The 21261-nt window shown below is 38.7% G+C and overlaps 1 protein-coding gene and 1 long non-coding RNA gene across 5 annotated transcripts in view; one reads left to right on the plus strand and one right to left on the minus strand.

The window, feature by feature from the left end:
* LOC123879633 (monocarboxylate transporter 13) overlaps positions 1 to 20632 on the plus strand; it is a 60791-nt gene extending 40159 nt beyond the window's left edge. For 3 of the 4 annotated variants that reach the window (XM_045927433.1, XM_045927434.1, XM_045927436.1), the window contains 6 exons: positions 944 to 1063; positions 1559 to 1702; positions 4129 to 4255; positions 5172 to 5351; positions 7024 to 7150; positions 18139 to 20632. In XM_045927433.1, coding sequence (XP_045783389.1) covers positions 944 to 1063; positions 1559 to 1702; positions 4129 to 4255; positions 5172 to 5351; positions 7024 to 7150; positions 18139 to 19356 — 1916 coding nt within the window. In that variant the 3' untranslated portion in view covers positions 19357 to 20632. Of the gene's footprint in view, positions 1 to 943; positions 1064 to 1558; positions 1703 to 4128; positions 4256 to 5171; positions 5352 to 7023; positions 7151 to 10466; positions 13103 to 18138 lie in introns of those variants that run through there. The other variant, XM_045927435.1, reaches the window with a different exon arrangement.
* On the minus strand, positions 6167 to 20577 carry LOC123879639. The gene is made up of 4 exons (XR_006799052.1): positions 20544 to 20577; positions 12527 to 12541; positions 10118 to 10127; positions 6167 to 6177 (listed from the first exon to the last, which is right to left on the minus strand). It is a non-coding gene; the product is annotated as an uncharacterized LOC123879639 (long non-coding RNA).
* Positions 20633 to 21261: the final 629 nt, after the last annotated feature.

Consider the following 21261-nt stretch of genomic DNA (forward strand, 5'->3'; position numbering starts at 1 on the left):
TACATTTTTTTGTGTGACCACAAATAACCACAAATTCACAATTTTCGCATTTTTCCTTTACTTGTGCTATAAGACCTACCTATCTGCCAAATTTTATGAATTTATGTCAACGGGAAGTAACTAGGTAAATATATAGCTTTTCTTGACAGATACGACTGACAGACAGACAACAAAGTGATCCTATAAGGGTTCCGTTTTTTCTTTGAGGTACAGAACCCTAAAAAATGGAAATTTCCCCATTCTATGCCTATATACATAAACTCTGCGATAACATTGTATTTTGAGAGAAGTTAGTCATCCATCAATCATTGTGATGAATAACTCTTTCACTTTTTATGTATACGTACTTTGACCTAATACTGCTTTTCATTCAAAAGAGATTTGGGCCAAATTCTTTTGATGTTAATGCCAAAAAATACGTTTCTGTTGATAAATCACATTATGATTGATACATTGCGTACATTTTTTGAACTCTTAAGGCCGATTCACACCAATTGCGTACACGTGACACGTGCGTAGTGACGCGCGTAAACCCCTAACACACCGGGTTATGCATACGTCCACGCTTTACGCAAGCGGTGTGCCATGTTTCACACAGTTCCATACATTACAACGCAATGGTACGCGCTGTCTATGCTTACGTAGCCTGTGTGAACGAGCTATTAATTTTATAATTCTAGAGAAAACTTAGCTCTATTATTACGCTATCTAATCACAATCCAATAACAATATGCATTTGCCTTATACTTGTAGTTTTAGTATTTTTCAAACCCGCAATATATGAAGTGCAAACACAGAGTCGACGAGGCATTGACTTCGCGGCACCTATCTACGCAATATTCGTTGACCTTCGTCAGTCAGATGTTTTATTTGCATTGTGAACTCTGTATATTCAACGATCATTTGATAGTATTTAACCCTATTTTTGTTTTGTTTCTTTCAGTAAAACTTCCGGAAGATGAAACCGGCGTGGGCGGCGGCCGGTTTACCATCGGACCGGCTCCGGAACGGGACTGGGAGATGGTACCGCCGGACGGGAAGTGGGGCTGGTGCGTTCTCGTAGGTAAACACTGTGCTTTTCACCATAGCATGCTCTGGTACCTTTATGCCCGACTACGGCAAAGCCAAAAGGAAGGGTATATGTATGTTTGTATCCAGATTCTGTGTATTCCACCGTAGCGCCTAAACTACAGGGCCGATTTTGATGAATGAGGTGTCAATTGATTCGTTGTAAAAGTCCGGGTGACATAGGCTACATTTTATATATAAAAAAACTGTTGTTAAGTAATGGATGTTATATCAAAAACGTACACAAATTTTATTTAAGTAGACTTTTATATTGAGCTTTTGAATCGTCAAAATAATTTACCACTGTGTACACTATACCTACTTTTTTTTTTTTTATTCACTATAGGTAAGCGCTTGACCACAATCACACACCTGATGGAAGGTGATGATGTGGTCTAAGATGGGACGCGTTTACCTAGGAGGTGCCTATTCACTATACTTGTTTTTTTTAGTAAATGTAAGCTGTAACTTATATGTATACTTTTTCCAGGCGCGACGCTAGTGAACATCCTGATTCCTGGAACCATCAAGTCGTTTGGAGTGCTGCTCCTGGAATTTAACGATCTATTCCAGGCCAGCGCGTCCGCCTCGTCTGGAATCGTCGCGCTGTGCTACTTTCTGTACAGTAGTTTAGGTAATGTACGCCCTGCCTCTACTACACTTGCAAGAAAAGCAAGCAATATGCACCACCATCACACAACAAACCCTCCAAAACACTCTCAATGTATCCACCCTCCCTCTACTACACTTGCAGAGAAAGCAAGCAATACGTACCACTATCACACATCAAAATATCATCCAAATATTCAAATCACAATCAATGTACCCGGCCTCCCATTACTTCCTGATTCCTGGAACTATCAAGTCGTTTGGAGTGCTGCTCCTGGAATTTAACGATCTATTCCAGGCCAGCGCGTCCGCCTCGTCTGGAATCGTCGCGCTGTGCTACTTCCTGTACAGTAGTTTAGGTAATGTACGCCCTGCCACTACTACACTTGCAGGAAAAGCAAGCAATATGCACCACCATCACACAGCAAACCCTCCAAAACACTCTCGATGTATCCGCCCTGCCACTACTATACATGCAGGAAAAGCAAGCAATATGCACCACCATCACACAAGAAACCCTCCAAAACACTCTCAATGTATCCGCCCTCCCTCTACTACACTTGCAGAGAAAGCAAGCAATACGTATCAATCAGAGCCTCAATAGCTCAACCGGTAAAGGAGTGGACTGAAAACCGAAAGGTCGACGGTTCAAACCCCGCCCGTTGCACTATTGTCGTACCCACTCCTAGCACAAGCCTGATGCTTAGTTGGAGAGGAAAGGGGAATATTAATCATTTAACATGGCTAATATTCTTTAAAAAAAAAAAAAAGTATCCGCCCTCCCTCTACTACACTTGCAGGGAAAGCAAGCAATACGTACCACTATCACACAACAAACCATCCAAATATTCAAATCACAATCAATGTACCCGGCCTCCCATTACTTCCTGATTCCTGGAACTATCAAGTCGTTTGGAGTGCTGCTCCTGGAATTTAACGATCTATTCCAGGCCAGCGCGTCCGCCTCGTCTGGAATCACAGTACTACATACAGTAGTTTAGGTAATGTACGCCCTGCCACTACTATACATGCAGGAAAAGCCAGCCTCCATCACGCACCACTACACAAATCCTAAAACCACTTTGCCACGGTGCATTTGCCACGATCGTCACTTTGCAAGTGTTGACAAATTTTGCTCAAGAGTTGCATCTCTTGAGCATGCTCCGGTGTCGGCGCGAAACGTGCGTCGAGTGGTTTTGGGATTTGTGTGGTGCTGCGTGGTGGTGGTGGTGCGTATTGCTTGCTCGGTGGCTGGCTTTTCCTGCATGTTTAGCAGTAGGAGGGCGGTGCATTATCACATACTGCATGTTGCATCATACAGATTTGTATGGTTTTAGTGGATTACAGCAAACCAAATGATGCCCGCGACATCGTTCGCGTTGATTATGGTTTTTTAGAAATCCCGTGGGAACTCTGTGATTCAAATTCAAATTATAATTCAAAATGTTTAAAATTAAACTTTTACGAGTGGTTTTGAATCGTCAAAATAATCTGCCCCTGGTTCGGAATGCCGTTCCTTCCCGATTTTCCGGGATGAAACTTATTCCGGGATGAAATGTTGCCTATTTCAGTTTCCGGGATGCAAAGTACCTCTGTAGTCTGTACCCATATAAATCGGTTAAGCGGATGGACATTTAAGAATCCCGTGGGAACTCGATTTTCCGGGATAAAAGTAGCCTTTGGCCTTCCCCGGGATGTAAGCAAACTTTGTACCAAATTTTGTCAAAATCGGTTCAACTGTTGGACCGTGAAAAGGTAGCAGACAGACAGACACACTTTCGAATTTATAATATTAAGTATGGTTTAAGTTTGGTTCCTTGACTTCCTTGTGTATCATGGACTTCCGCAAAGTAACGCCTGCTTTTATACAATACTAAAGGATGCCTGCGACTTTGTCCGCGTGGATTTAGATTTTTATAGATCCCGTGGGAACTGTTTGATTTTCCGGTATAAAAAGTAGCCTATGTCCGTCCCCGGGATATAAGCTAACCCTGTACCAAATTTCGTCAGAATCGGTTACACTGTTGGGCCGTGAAAAGGTAGCAGACAGACAGATAGACAGACAGACAGACACACTTTCGCATTTATAATATTAGTATGGAAGTATGGATTAAGCTTTTGGTTCCTTGACTTCCTTGTATATCATGGACTTCAAGTAACGCCTGCTTCTATACACCATTTAAAAGATTTTGGTGGACTTCGTCTCTGGTGGCGTGTGTTGGCGCGCGTGTTGTGCCTTTTTGGAGTGTTTTTTTGTTAAAAGTGGCCGGTTTTAATGTTCTGCTGGTGTTTATTAGTGGTGGTACTGGTGTATCGGCGGGCGCCGGCACAGACGAAGTCCATACTTATACATATAGTTTCCCTAACTTTTAAATAACTACAAACTTGACTTTGGCTAATAAGTTCAAAGCCAGACGAGAGAAAAAAAAAGATTTTGGTTCTGGTTTCCAGGTCCGTTGTCTTCAATCCTGTCAGTGAAATGGTCGTACAGAACAGTCACCCTCATAGGCGGCAGCTTTGCTGCATTCGGGATGATATTTAGCAGCTGGGCCTTCTCCATCAGCTATTTGTATTTTAGGTGAGGTTTATTTCGAACTAGAGGATGCCCGCGACTTCGTCCGCGTGGACTTAGGTTTTTAAAGATCCCATGGGAGCTCTTTAATTTTCCGGGATAAAAATTCAAAATTCAAAATTCAAAATATTTTTATTCAATTAGACTTTTACAAGTTCTTTTGAATCGTCAAAAGCATTTACCACTGGTTCGGAATGCCTTTCCTACCGAGAAGAACCAGCAAGAAACTCGGCGGTTGCTCTTTTCAAAGATTTGATATACAATATTATGCCATGTATAAAAGCAATTGAAGTCCTGCGCATTGCTGGAGCGAATTGCAGGTCAGATCCACGCTTTTTTATCATTTACATAATCTTCGATAGTATAATATGCTTTTCTCAGGAGCATATTTTTAATAGATTTTTTGAACCTGTTTAAAGTATGTAAAAAAAGTACTGTAAAAAGTAGCCTATGTCCGTCCCCGGGATATAAGCTAACCCTGCACCTTTCGTCAGAATCGGTTAAACTCTGGGGCCGTGAAACAATAGCAGACACACTTTCGCATTTATAATATTAGTATGCATAATTTTACCCGCCGCCCCGGCTTCGCACGGTTAGCTTATTGCAATTTTCTTAGGGATCACTAATTTTTTAACCCCCGACCCAAAAAGAGGGGTGTTATAAGTTTGACGTGTGTATCTGTGAATCTGCCTGTGGCATCGTAGCTTCTAAACTTATGTACCGATTTTAATTTAGTTATTTTTGTTTGAAAGGTGGGTTGATCGAGAGTGTTCTTAGCTATAATCGAAGAAAATCGGTTCAGCCGTTTGAAAGTTATCAGCCCTTTTCTAGTTTTCTTGTAGAGGTTTTTTTAAATTTTGAGTTATTAATGCATTTTTTCAATATTATGCAATGTAGTATGTAATTTTTTTCTTTTTTCAAGTTTCGGTGCAATGGTGGGTACGGGGGCGGGTCTGGCGTTCCCGCCCACTGTGTACATAGTGACGTCATACTTCGTGCGTCTGCGCGGATTGGCCAACGGGATATGCATGTCGGGTTCTGCGTTCGGCAGTATCATACTGCCGCCCGTGCTGAGATATCTGTTGGAAGAGTTTGGCTATCAGTAAGTACTTACCTGACTTCGTCTGCGATGGCGCTTGCTGGCGCGCGTGCTGTGCTTGTTTGGAGTGTTTTTTTTGTTAGGAGTGGCTGGTTTTTGTGTTGGTTGGTGTTTTTTGGTGGTGGAACTGACTGGGAAGCGCTCTGAAGGGGCGCCGCGCGTGTGTCGGCGGGCGCCGGCGCAGACGGAGTCCATATTTGTATAAATTCAATAACTTGAAAATATCACAAACTTGACATTGGCTAATCAGAGTAAAGCCATTTAAAGAAAAAAAAAAAAAGTACTTACCTATGTACATTAGAAAACATCTACCATCGTATAAGAAGAGCTCTGACTCTCATCACTATAATACACGAAATAAACATAAGTTAAGTGGACACAAATACAGGTTATCTAAAACGACTAAATCATTTATGGGCAGTTCGATACGCTTCTACAACATGATTCCAAAGGATATAACCGATCTTTCTGACAGGCAATTCAAAAGTAAAATAAAAGAAATTTTAATTAAAAAAAGTTATTATAAGATTAATGATTATATAGATGATAAAAACGCATGGAAAATGTAGCCCTGCACAAGCTATTCAACGAGCTAAGCTAAAAATTATGTACCTACTTGTGTACCCGTAATATTAGTTTACTATTGTTACTATTGTTATTTTGATATTATTTAGATCCTACATATTTGGTAGACTTATTTTTTCAGTGTATTGTGACTTTCGTAAGTGCTTTTATAAGTCTGAAACGAAGAATAAATAAATACAAATACAAGTACAGTGGAAATATACCGAACTTCCGAAAGAGATAACGGTTTCGTAGAGTGTTGTCTCTGTCGTTGAGATTGTTAGATCTAGACTAATCAAAATAAAAAACCTGCCAAGTGCGAGTCAGACTCGCGCGCCGAGGGTTCCGTAGTCGGATATTGTTTTCGACATTTTGCACGATAAATCAAAAACTTATGCATAAAAATAAATAAAAATCTGTTTTAAAATATACAGGCTCTTTCATATGATACCCCACTTTGTACAGTTATCTTACTTTTTTTAAATGATGTGACCACAAATTCACTGTTTTCGGATTTATTCCTTTTCTTGTGCTATAAGACCTACCTACCTGCCAAATTTTCATGATTCTAGGTCAAAGGGAAGTACCCTATAGGGTTTCTTGACGGACACGACGAACCGACAGACAGACAGACAGCAAAGTGATCCTATAATGATTCCGTTTTTGTATTTGAGGTATTGGACCCTAAAAATATATGGAGAAGTACAAGGAACCAAAAGCTTAATTTGCTATAATCCGCCAAACCAAAGAAATCTGTATGGTGCAACATGAAGCATGCGACATGCACCGCCCGCCCTCCCACTGATAAACATGCGGGAAAACCCAGCCACACGCACCACCACCACGCAGCACCACACAAATCCCAACACCACTCGACGCACGTTTCGCCCCGACACCGGAGCATCCTCAGGAGATGTAGACCTTACAATGCCTAATTGCAAAGTCACTTTTTGCAAAGCAAATTGACTTGGTTTGGCGGATTATAGCAAATTAAGCTTTTGGTTCCTTGTATATCATGGACTTCCGCAAAATAACGCCTGCTCCTATATAATATACTACATATGGAGAAGTGCAAGAGAAGTGTAATCTCTGAATATGTTTGTGTCCCCAGTGGCGCAGTGCTGATCTTGGGCGGAATAATGCTCAACGTATGGGCCGCTGCGTTGCTCTTCCAACCCGTTGAAGTCCATATGGTCAAGAAGTATAAGGAAATTGAGGAAGATGAAGATGGGCCTCAGGTGAGTGGACTCTCCGCGTCGTATGGGACTCATTGCTGAGGGTCGTGACCTATCCATTAATCGGATAATGGTAGGGGTATTTTTGGGATATTAACAGGGCTCTCTCCGTCACTCATTTCATACAATCGTAGTTCCAATTTCATTTGAATATTAAGCAACCAAAGTCCATGAAATTTTGCAGACATATTCTAGAAACTAATATCTGTGTCTGTGGTGTTTTAGATTTTTCTAAAAATTTGTAGTTTTAAAATTACAGGGGCCCAAAGATTTGTATGAAAATTTTTAAGACCGCGTAACTTTGAAACCGAATATTTTAACAGAAATCTGGAAAACCACAGACATAGATATTAGTTTCTAGAATATGTCTGCAAAATTTCATGGACTTTGGTTGCTTAATATTCAAATGAAATTGGAACTACGATAGTATGAAACGAGTGACGGAAGGAGCCCTCTTAAGAGAATCGTCTAGTTGTAAATTTTCATACGAAAAACAAAAACGTTTTTCTTCCCGTAAGCGTAGTCCAATTTTCATAATTTTTAGAAATGACTTAATCCAGACGTCCAAAATCGGTCACCCATCTTTGTGTATCCGGCATGTGTTTCACCTTTTTACTGACTTGGACCAATGTTGCTTAACCAGCGCAATCAATTGATATGTTCTGTCAAAACTACCATCCCTTGAAGTATTAAGATATGTGAGTTGGATAGTTCACCAAGAAAGAGATGGCAATAAAGCAATGTTGGCCGCGATAAGAGCAAAAAAAAACAAATTAAAAATTATGAAACACAAAATTAATTTCAGAATGTTCTTGAAAGTTATAATCATCCAAAAAACTTACAGAAAATTATTACCGATTCCAACTAGAAAACCTACATATTTATTTGGAGCAGTTTTTTTTTTAGTTTAAATAATACATAATATTGTATTTATGGCTTTTAAAAGTCGCAGAAATGGTTCTTAATACGACTTATTTATGGGCGCTGAATTTTTTTTAAATGTTTAATAATAAATAGTGTAGGGTAGAGTTACGGGTTCGGAATTAATAATTCATTTTATTAGATTTTTATTAAAACTCAATATAATGGTACTGATTCTGAGCACAACTAAATTTTAGTGTAATATGAAAAGGACAGCCATAGTTTGACAGTTTTAAATTTAATTTAGAGCTGTCAAACCTCGTGACTTTAGCTGCCAGTCGCGAGGCTATTGTTTGAATTTGTAGCGTGCACTAAAATTTAGGGTCTTTAAATGTAAAATTCATGTTTCGTCCTTTTTTAGCAATATTAAAAAAGAAAAAGATGCAGATACTCTAGTTTAGAGAAAGACAACAGAATCGGCGCCAATATCATTTATCTATTTACGATGGCTATTAATGTTTTCCTTCTTGAGCAAATATATTTTGTGTGGGGCAAAGTTACGGGTTTGGGAATAATTCACGAGTGTTCACTTTTTTTTATTAAAAAAGTGTTACTTTTTTAAAATATTTTTTGGGAAAGTGTGTGTTTTTTTGAAAATGAACTGAGTCCTCACCCCAGCACTACTCATTGGTGAGTTATATGTCATCAAGTAAGCCCTTTACATTTACATAATAAACTATTTACTCTATTATATTTAAAATATATATTTTTCGCTTTTTCATTGCTGAAGCAAAACTGTTGACTATGAACTATTTTTGCAAAATCATAAATATTTCGTAAAAAATAATGTAAATTTAATTGTTATGCGAAAATTCAATGTTATGTCACAAAATGCACTCGCTTAAAACTAACCTTGTAGATTTTAATACATATATTGTTCGCTAATTAATACTCACTTTGCTTCACTTTTCACTTCACTTTCACCTTAACCGTTCACTTTTCACAACAATAATCACTTTCTTTTTTACCTAAGTACCCATAAAAAAACAACTTGATTCATTTTCAAAATGGCGCACTTATAGAGTAAAAATTTAAAAAAAATATCGTAGTATTTTAATTTTTTTTACGACGAAAGTGATTATGCGTTAAATGTTTTTTTTTTCGTTTGAATAATAATTGTTAGATTAATAACAGTTGTTATTAATAATTAAAAATGTTTTTAGATGCTTTTCAAATTATTTTTTATATATTTTTTTAATATTATTAACTGGGTGTAAGGGTATTATAATGGTGTCGGTCTTCGAAATATTTAATTTGTATTCTAAAACAATGCATATAATTAGGATATTAATTGCCCGGATGTAATCAGCTTTTTTTTTTAATACCAGACTGCACTCACTTGGTCATGAAACCCAAAAAACATACCTACGATGGTGCATCCCTCCACAGCTTTGTATCTCTTATGACAGAGAGAGATTGAGTTTAACTGGGCTCTCTCCGTCACTTACTACATACAATCGTAGTCCCAATTTCATTTGAATATTAAGCAACCAAAGTCCATGAAATTTTGCAGACATATTCTAGAAACTAATATCTGTGACTGTGGTGTTTTAGATTTTTCAAAAAATATGTAGTTTTAAAATTACAGGGGGTTAAAGATTTGTGTGTGAATTTTTAAGACCGCGTGACTTCGAAACGTGAATATTTTAACGGAAATCTGGAAAACCACAGGCGTAGGTATTAGTTCCCGGAACGTTTTTACAAAATTCCATTGAGTATAATTGGTTAGTATTCTAATGAGAGACGAACTAGGCTTGTATGGAGCGAGTGACGGAAAGACCCTTCTTAAGAGAAGAAAAGTAGATGTCTATTGAATTGTAAACCGCAGCGCTGATTACGTCGTAACAAGAGTCGCTATTTATTTAAACGTATTTGCGGAATGATTTGCATCATCACTTACCACCAGGTGAGATTGTAGTCAAAAGCTGACTTGTAACTGAATAAAAAATAAACACTTCTCTTTCTACCGCTTAATTTTTATCTCTTACGGTAAAAAGTAAGCGATACAATGTCATGTAGAAACCAAATGAGTATGGGTTTAATAAAAACTGCCATACACCTTCCAGGGTAGCCCGCTTCCATCTTAAACGTCAAAAGGTAACTAGTAACTGAATAAAAAATAACAAAATCTTATCACTCAGAAGAGATAAGAGTTAAAGTATCACTCTCGCTCTCTCAGAAGAAAGAAGAGTTAAGTGGTATTTTTTTGGGTGAATCACCATGTGATTGCGGCTTAGTTATAATTACTTACACGTAGATATTTACAAAAATTGTAGTCTTCTTTGACAGAAAACAACGTTGCCTAAGTAACTTATCAACAGATAACAGATAAATTGATTATCGATTCCAGATTTAGATATCTGTGGTTACAGGATAAAATATAGTTTTTTTTTTCCAGGATGACATCCTCTTCGAGGAGGAAGAACCGATCGACGCATACGACCTGGCGGTGTCCGACAAACAGAACGGCTTACCCGACGGTTTGAGCAAGGAAAACTCGATCAAAAACCTATCCCAAGCTCAAATACATAGCAGCCAAAATTGCATGAACTCGTCCCAGAACTTACGCTATAACGTATCTAAAAGAAAACTTTCATACACACGACCCATAACTAAGAACACATTAAGTTCTGGATCGATTACTATAGATGGCGTTCCAGATGGTAAGAAATTAGGTTCCCAAGAAGGATTTGGACGTAAACTGAGTGTTACGAAAAGAAATATGTCAACTTCGAGTTTCGCTTATGTGTCTACACCTTTCCACGGATCGACATTATCAGCTTTTGAGAAACCTAACGAATTCGCCTCACAGTTTTCTCTCAAATCAATAACTGATAGTGTTGCAGATGTTGCATATTGTTGCTTTTGTTGCAAGCGTAAAAAAAGCGCGGAGAAGAACAAGTTTTTCGATGTATCGCTACTGAGTGATCCCACTTATTTGGTTATTTTAATATCGACCAGTACTGTTGCTATATCTTGCACAAATTTTATTATATTACTACCCTCGCACGCGCAAAACATTGGGTTCGATAGGTCGCGAGGAGCGTTGTTACTCAGTACGGTTTCAGCTCTCGATCTGGTCGGACGTATCAGCGGTTCCGCGCTAAGCGATCTAAACTTCATGCCTAAATCATTTTTTTTCGTAGGCGGCTTATTGTTCTCAGGAATTAGCTTGGTTGTATTACCCTTTTTGCGGTCTTATGAAGCTATTAGTGTTGCGTGTGCATTTTTTGGGTTAGCGTCTGGTATTAACTGTGGTGTCACAACTTTAGTTATGGCGGAAATTTTGGGGGTAGATAGATTGATGTCGACGTATGGTATTAGTTTGTTTGTCAATGGTTTGCTACAGCTGATCGGACCGCCTCTGTGTGGTCTATGGTTCGAGAATGATAAGAATTACGTCCATATGTTCGTAACTTTTGGGTTTATTTTCATAGGCGGTGCGTCTTTGTGGTTGTTTATGCCAATGATTAATAGGCACAAAAAAAAGAAATTGGCGAATGCAATGGTGGTTAACAAGGCATAAAATTCAAAAAGTGGACGTCCACTGCTGGGTATAAATTTCTTGTAGTGGGTTTGTTTGAAGATAGGGTACCGGTAAGCGCAGTGTGGGACGACCTCCAGCCCGCTGGACCGATGACCTGAAGAAGGTGGCGGGGAGCGGGTGGATGAGGAAGGCGGAGGACCGTATTTGGTGGCGCGCTCTTGGAAAGGCCTATGTCCAGCAATGGACGCATACAGGCTGATGGAATGGGGTTGTTTGATGTTGTCTTCCATTTGTGGGTGGTCTGCCAACGCTGCGCTTTCGGGTGCAAGGTCGCCACACCGGCAAATTAAATGTTTGCTTTAACGGTAAAGGAAAACATCGTGAGGAAACCTTCATGCCTGAGAGTTCTCCAGAATGTTCTCAAAGGCGTATGAAGTCTGTCAAGCTGCACTTTACCAGCGTATGGCTACCTTCAAGTCAAGAGTGAATAGGCAACTTCTAGGCAAGCGCGCTCCATCTTAGGCTGCATCATCACTTGCTAGCAGGTCTGATTGCACCCAAGCGCTGGTCTATATAATTTAAAAAAAAAAGGAAACTATGAGAAGTTTTAAGGCTTGATAGTCCACCACGAATAAATAAAATTATTAGATTTAAAAAATGAAAAGTTACGAAACACCAAATTTTTAATAGACAGTTAGATATGAATACTAAATAATGCATATCAATAGATTTAAAAGTTAAATAACTAAAGACTACATAGTTTCCGTCTAATTTTGGCAACTTGGCATTTTTTTTAAATAAATATACTTAATCTAGATATTAAAACCGAATTAATTTGTGTTTTTTAATATAACTAACTTAACTATTAAGTATGTTAAAATGTTCCCAAAATGTTAACTTATTTACTACCAATTTTAATGCTGTTTACTCCATATTTTTAATTATTACTTTTAGTATTAATATAGTACGACTTCCATTTTATATTTCTTGTAACCGTGTCTTTTACAACTCGTCATTTTAGATAACCCGTACTAATATTATAAATGCGAAACCATATGTCTGTTAGTTACCTTTTCACAGGCCATCTGTTTAACCGATTTTGACTAGGTTTTTGGATAGGGATAGTTTTTACCCGAAGACGGGACAGGGTACAGTATTCATCCATAAAAATCAAAAAGATCCAATTTTGAAAACTCGTTCACTATTAATTTGAAAAAAAGAATATTAGCCATTTTAATCATGACTAACATCCCCCCTTTCCCCTCCAACTAAGCGTAAAGCTTGTGCTAGGAGTGGGTAAGACAATAGTGCAACGGGTGGGGTTTGAACCGCCGACCTTTCGGAATTCAGTCCACTCCTAAACCGAATTATTGAGGCTTCAAATAGCTACATTACCCAATAGCTACATTACCCCCAAGTGCCATCCATACTTATATTATAAATGCGAAAGCGTGTCTGTCTGTCTGTCTGTTAGCTTTTCACGGCCCAACAGTTTAACCGATTTTGATGAAAGATACAGAGTTAGCTTACATCCCGGGGAAGGACATAGGCTACTTTTTATCCCGGAAAATCAAAGAGTTCCCACGGGATTCTTAAAAACCCATCCGCTTAACCGATTTGTATGAAATTCGGTACACAGGTAGCTTGCATCCCAGAAACTGACAGACAACTTTTTATCCCGGAAAATCAAAGAATTCCCACGGGATTCTTAAAGACCCATCCATTTAACCGATTTGTATGAAATTCGGTACACAGATAGCTTGCATCCCGGAAACTGACAGACAACTTTTTATCCCGGAAAATCAAAGAGTTCCTACGGGATTTTTAAAAAACCTAAAGACGCAACCAAAGCATCATCTGGTACACTATAAATAACGCGAACGAAGTCGCGAGAAAAACACTAGTAATAAATATTTAACTGTGTGATATTTGTGTCCAAAAAGTCCATTCCAATTTCATTCCTGTGTCAAAGCAAATTAAAATTATTCTATTTCCTGTTGGTAACCTTTTTTAAATGTTATAATAAAAAGGTTCCGACGAATTGAGAACCTCCTTTTTTTGAAGTCGGTTACAAATTAAATAAACTCGAAAAATATATTTACTACAAATTACAAAGATGTTATAAAAATCTAGATAGACAAATATTTTAAAAAGTGAAGACAAATTCTTACAGAAGTGACATATCTAACAAACTAAAGCACAAAAATCGTGATCGAATTCTGCATTCGTAACTTTTGTAACTCATTCACACAGACTGCGTAAGCGTTGCGTAAGCGTAGACGTAGCGCGTACCATTACGTTGTAATGTATAGAACTGTATGAAACATGGTACACCGCTTGCGTAAAGCGTGCACGTATGCGTAACCCGGTGTGTAAGGGGTTTACGCGCGTCACTACGCACGAGTCACGTGTACGCAATTGGTGTGAATCGGCCTTTATATCTTACTTATCAATTATTTTATTAATATTTTCTAATGAGTGTTTTTACAATAATATAATTTTTAACTAATATTTTTCATATATAATTGTATACATTTGTCGTAGTTACCATTCTAAAGCACAAAATACTTAATTGTTATTTTTTTTTTAATTACTCGTAACTTTACATCTCACTTTTTTAATATGAGTTTTACAAACTTAAAATTATAGTAATATATTTCATATGTTATATTAATTCCTGTTGAAATGCTGTTTTTTTTTTAAGGTTCCGTACCTCAAAAGGGAAAAGGGAACCCTTATCACTCACTTTGTTGTCTGTCTGTCTGTCGTGTCTGTCAAGAAAACCTATAGGGTGCTTTCCGTTGACCTAGAATCATGAAATTTGGCAGGTAGGTAGGTCTTGTAGCACAAGTAAATGAAAAAACTCCGGAAACCGTGAATTTGAGGTTACATCACAATAAAAAATTGTTCACGAAAAAAGTTATTTACTAAATCACATATAGATGGCGCAGTCCGTTATTAACTTGCAGTGGTGCATATGGTGTTAAAATATCTTGTACTTTGATGGTACGGAACCCTTCGTGTGCGGGGCTGACTCGCACTTGACCGATGTTTTCAATTTTAACGTAAAGTTTTACTAGGACTTCGTCTGTGCTGGTGTTAGCTGGCGCGCGTGCTCTGCCTTTTTGGAGTGTTTTTTTTTTGTTAAAACTGACTGGGAAGCGCTCTAAGGGTGTGCCGTGCGTGTGTCGGCGAGCGCCGGCACAGACGGGGTCCACACTTGTATAGTTTAACTAACTTGTTACAAATAACTACAAACTTGACATTGGCTAATCTTTTTAAAGCCAGACGAGAGGACAAAAAAAAGTTTTACTAAACCTTTTTGAACGATATTGTTACCTAATTGTATGGAATGTCATTGATGTTTGTGTATAGACTAATTAAATGCTATTTTGTGTAAATAAATATACTTACCTATTTTTATTATAGTTTATTTGTTTTATTTCAAACCCGACCAGCGGGGTGATTTACTAACTCAGCGACTAAAGATAATTGAATTGAATTGAATTGAATCAATGATTAACACCACAGCAGCTGTTCACGACAGTTAGCACTGCATCCGTGTGCCGAGTGGGAGATCCACAAAATTATTCGAATGACTTCACTACTGCGTTAACCGAGCTAACTTCAAACGCATCGAGAATCGCGAGTCAGCGAGTGTGAGATACCACCGAAGCTAACCAGCCCATACGCGTGTACTCACCGTGAATGGCGTTTATTATTTTCGTAATGTTGGCGTCGTGATATAAACCAACCAAATTTAGAATGAAATTTCTATGAAGTGATTGTATGGAAGCAGCTGTCTATCAAAATTTAACTGGTTATATCTACTGTCTATGTTTATGTTTTGAAATCATCGTCTTTGTAGGTAGGTATAGTATGTACGTCATCATTATGTATTAAAAATGAGTCAAGTGTGAGTTGGACTCGCACTCTAAGGGTTTCGTAGCATCGTACAAGATATTTTAATAATTTTACGTGGAAGACTGTAAGTTAATGACAACAGCGCCATCTATATGTGATTTAGAAAACTGATTATGTTTATGAACACATATTCTTTTAGAGCCTTTTTTTTTTTTTTTTTTTTGTTGACGCTGGGGAATGCATTTACGCATCCCCCCCGGAGGGAGGGTATGTGGGACTCGCCGGCCGAGAGGCGACCGGAATACCCACTAAACCCCAGCGGCGCTACTGCGCGTCGCCTGGCGACTGGGTCACGGGAACGGCCGAAGCAAACAACCGCGACCCAGCCAGCGACGTCTGCCAAGGCAGACCCTCCACCGGGGACCTGCTCGGTCCCCATCGACGCACCTCCGGGACGCACCAACGAAATGCGTCCCCCGACCTTGGGACGCGCACGTCGCCCGCGTCCCATCCTCCGCTTCATCCACTGTGCCCTCTGCTAGTCAGAGGGACACGCGGAGAAACCTCCCCCCCTGCCAGGTCATTAGCCATAGCCAACAATATCTCCGAAGAGAAATTATTAGCCATGTTACCGGGGCGCACCGGCCCGAACACTGCTCTTCCCCTCGGACGCATCCAAAAGGGACCAGCAGCATCCAGGCACACTGGGAGGTTACCTGGCTGGCGCCCCATATTCTTTTAGAGCCTAGAAAAGTAAATTAAAAATAGTTTTGACTAAAATACCGCCCTGCCATAATTTTTAAATCGTAGTCCTTTAAATTAAACTTGAAAAATGCAAATAAATGTCTTTAAAATTATCTCCTCCCTCCACTTTCACTGTAAAAATCTATGCGACAACTTAACTATCGCGTTAGCGTCGTGTTTACTCGATTTACTTCGCGAATTGTCAAAATTTGATACTCGCACTCTCATAGTTCTTGAATCAACCAATCACGTGCGCTCACGTTGTCACTTTCGCATGCGAGTCGGTAAACAGTAGTCGGTCCCGAGGACGTAAAAAACTCGCACTCACAAATTATGTTTCCCCTACTTGTCACTAGATGGCGGTGTTTCAATTCCATACAAAACGTAGTTAACTTTTACGCGATCGAGTAGGTTAAAAAACTCCGACTAGGCACACCGATCCGAATCCGTGAAAATACGTTCCGAAGTAGTCATAGAACTATTTGTATGGCAGCTTACGCACTAGCTCCGACTTCCGTCATCCGAGTTCTCTCCGACATCCGTGAGAATATCTCGGATGTGCCTCGGATTCAAATCGCACGTATGACGTAGATATGTCAAGGATGTCCACTGAATAGCTTGGATTTGGATCAGAGATCGGATTAGTGCGTAAGCAATGAGTTTTTTATATCCGTATTTTCAGATTCGGATCGGATGAGTGCGACAGCGCTCTTAGGGAACCTAAACGTCAAGGTTTCGACGTCACTGGCAGGCGTCAAACGTTACCTAAATTCGACGAAAAACGGAACCCTTATAGGATCACTTTGTTGTCTGTCTGTTCGTCCGTCAAAATGCAAATCCGTTCCGTTTATCGTGCAAAATGTTGGAAAAAATACCTGAGTACGGAACCCTCAGTGCGCGAGTCTGACTCGCACTTGGCCAGTTTTTTCTTTGATTTCACGTGACTCATAGTCCAATATTTGACATATCGTCGATTCAGGATCAAAGCGAGAGTTCCTGCACTCTAGTTCACTTGACAGAGTGACACTGAATCAAAGTGAACTAGAGAGGAAACTCGGGGTTTGATCATGAATCGCCATCTTCAATTAGGCTAGGGGTGACGGATCAAAGATACCTAGTCGTTTCATAGCCTACCTAGCGTCAAATGTAGGTGACATTTGACGCTTACCATTGTAGGTGAAGCCTTGACGTTTTGTGACAGTGCCCGGCAAGAAACATTGTACATCGAAGTTTAGAAAGAGATTTCGGCTTCGTAGAGCGTTGTCTCTGTCACTCATCCCTACTCGTACATGACGTTTCGTCGGTCTCATCGAGAGAGACAACGCTCTACGAAACCGTTATCTCTTTCTAAACTAACCAGGCAGGTAGGTACTTATCACATCAAGTAAAGCAAAGTTTTTTCTCATGAAAGGATTCAGTTGAGGCCCACGATAACCAAGGCCACGTGTACGTGGTACGGAACCCTGATTTTTTAAATTCAGATACAAGTTAGCCCTTGACTGCAATCTAACCTGGTGGTAAGTGATGATGCAGTCTAAGATGGAAGCGGGCTACCCTGGGGTATCGCAGTGTTCATCAAACCCATACTCCTTTGGTTTCTACGCGGCATCGTACCGGAACGCTAAATCGCTTGGCGGTACGGCTTTACAGTAGGGTGGTAACTAGCCACGGCCGAAGCCTCCCACCAGACCAGAAAAGAAATTATTAAATTCCAAACCCATGCCGGGATTCGAACCCGGGACCTCCCACTAATAAGACCACAACGCTTACCAATGCGCCAGGTCTGTGCTATTTCGACCCACACTTGCGTTTTTTTTTAATACATCATCAGCCTGTGGACGTCCACTGTTGGGCATAGGCCTTCCCTATAGAGCGCCACCACACCCGGTCTTCAGCCTTCCTCATCCAGCCACCTCCCGCCAGCCGCTTTATATCGTCGGTCCACGTTTTTTTAATCACCAAACGTTATTTACAGTTGGAACCGTTTGTCGAAGAAGACCCCAACGACTTAGAAGACACGCACCCAAGACTAATCCTGACCCCAGAAGAAAGTTCCGGGGACAAATTTCAAAATGGCTCACCACCGATGTTCAAACAATACTCCAACGCAACGCTAAACGAAAAACAGTCCCCGAAAAACGATTTCGTACGATCCGCTAGTGCTGCGCACGTATCGCATATCGATAATACCCGTTCCAGGAAAATATCGACATCCACAAGTTCCAAACACGGCCTACAACACATATCTAGCAAAGTCTCCAACCACTTACCTAGTAATTTATCGTTATTAGAATCAGTACCAGAAGGAAAACCAAGCAGAGTCAATTCCCAAGAAGCGTTCGGTAAAAAGTTGATTGTACCGAAAACTCCGAAACGTAGTCCTTCAACATCAAGTTTTCAATACATGTCCACACCTTTTCATGGCTCAACTTTGTCAGCTTTTGAGAAACCTAGCGAATTTGCTTCCCAATTCAGTCTAAAATCAGTTACAGATAGCTTAGCACCTATTAGCTATTGTTGTGGTTGCAAAAAAAGACCTAAAGATGATAATGCAAAAAAAGAACCGAATAAATACTTCGATATACAGCTGTTAAAAGATCCGATATACTTAGTTATACTTATATCGAATTGTACCTGTGCCATATCGTATACAAATTTCATTATACTAGTTCCATCTTACGCCCAAGAGTGTGGTTTCGATAAAACGTTGGGTGCGTATTTGTTATCGATAATATCGGCGTTGGATTTAGTCGGTAGAATCGGCGGTTCGGCTTTATCGGATATCGTTAGTACACCGAAACGGTATTTTTTTATTACCGGTCTGTTGTTATCTGGTATAAGTTTGAGTATGATACCGTTAGTGTCAACGTATTCAGCTATTAGTGGGTTTTGTTGCGTATTCGGTTTAGCTTCTGGTATAAATGTAGGTGTTACAGCGTTAGTCATGGCGGAAATGTTGGGAACGGAACGGTTAATGTCGTCGTACGGTATTAGTTTGTTTGTGAACGGTATTTTGCAACTTATAGGGCCGCCGATATGTGGCGCGTGGTACGAATACGCTAAATCGTATAAGCCCTTATTCGTCACTCTTGGTATAATTTTGGTATTCGGTGCGTCGCTGTGGATATTTGTACCTATTATACATAGGCGTAGGAGAAAAGCGGAAGAGTTGGAAAATATGGATAAACCATAAGTTACCCTTAATTGTTACCCCAATATTTTATAGAGCGTAGGCTTGTGGTGGGGTGCTGGTAGGTTTAACCACTTTTAGGGACCGAATCATCGTGTCAGATCGAATAAATTTTACAATTTTTTGCAATATATTTTTACTATCCAGTATTAATATGTATCAATTTTATTAATTTCTCGAATGTTAATCGAATATATCATAAAAATAAGTGTACAAAAGGTACGATTTACAAAAAAAAAAGTGTATGGCGTTTATTTTTTGGTATGTCGCAAGGAAACACTTTTTAATTATTAGTGATTAGAATTTTTCTTCTGATCTTTTATAGGATGAAAAATCTAAAACCTAAACATAGGTACAGCATAAACACACATTTACAAACACTCACACCTGGTAGAATGTATAATCGGATTTAAGTACCGAATGATTCTATTTCGCGCGCAAATTATTCATAGACAATCTTTTTCTAAGTTTCTATCTATATTGTCTACGGTTAATATTCTATAAAATATCTGTTACATTTACCATTAGATTAATTACTTATATATTATGCGCAATACTTATAGTTAATTTTTAGAGTAATATGTTCTTATTTTTAATGTATCTAACATTTATTTTAATGGGAAAAATGCGATAAAATGAGTTATTATTATAAATTCACAAAAAAAAAAAGGGTTTTATTGACTGTCAAAGTTTCATAATTTATCGAACAAAATATTACTATAGTATCTTCGGCATTTGCTTACTCCTGGTAAAAAAAACGTCCTACCGTCTCTTAAAATACGCTTTTGAAGTCAATTTGACGAACAAAATAGTATACTATATACTAAGAAATCATGCCTTAATAATATTAATTAATTAAATCATAATAAGTATTTATTATAGAATTGTAGTGTATATTTGGAATATTAATGTATAATAATATAATATTATTGCAGTATACTTAACATATGCAAATCTGTAATCAAATATGTATTAGGTACCAAAAATCGAACAGATTCAATTAAATACTAAAACTAAACCTTTAAAAACTTTAATAGATGTTATATTTCGTCAAAAGTATGTCTTTTTGACAAAAAAACAACGTTGCTAAGCAACTTGTCCACAGATTAACTACACACAGATATACTGATTGTTAGTTTCAGCCGTTAGCTATAATTATTGGCCGATCAAAATGTATTTAATTTGTGTACTTTTCTCCCACTTGCTCGGAAATTGCTTCATTATTTAATACTAGAGGATGCCCGCGACTTCGTCCGCGTGGATTTAGGTTCTTAAAGTTCCTGTGGGAACTGTTTGATCGCCTATATAAATTACAGGGACGCAAGCTACCTCGGTACCAAATTTCATACAAATCGGTTAAGCGGATGGGTTTTTGGGAATCCCGTGGGACTCTTCCGGGATAAAAAGTAGCCAAGGTCTGTCCCCGGGATATAAGCTAACCCTGCACCAAACTGTTGGGCCATGAAAAGGTAGCAGACAGACAGACACACTTTCGCATTTATAATATTAGTATGGATTGAAGTATATATAGAATACTCTCGTTTGGATAGCCTGGATGTGGACATTAATTTACTAGTATGCACACTTTATTCAATAAATAAACATAAAATAAGTTTCATTAAAAATATCTCGAAATGCGGCAGTGGTGGCTATTGGTTGCTATAAAAAACAGTTTACATTACAAAAAAAAAACTGCATTTACAACTCATTTTCGTATTTATGTATGTACATCTACATAATAGTCGATTTATTATATCATTATTATTGTTAGGTCCTGTACTTATTATGAAAACTAAAATGAATTTTGATGTATCTTTTTCAAGAAGTGTTATTTTATTAGTTATTTTAATATCCATTATTTTTTCATTGAAGTCAAGGAACTTAAAGGTCCGATTCTGGACATCTGAA

This window comes from Maniola jurtina, chromosome 28 (genome assembly GCF_905333055.1).
Source record: "Maniola jurtina chromosome 28, ilManJurt1.1, whole genome shotgun sequence".
NCBI lineage: Eukaryota > Metazoa > Arthropoda > Insecta > Lepidoptera > Nymphalidae > Maniola > Maniola jurtina.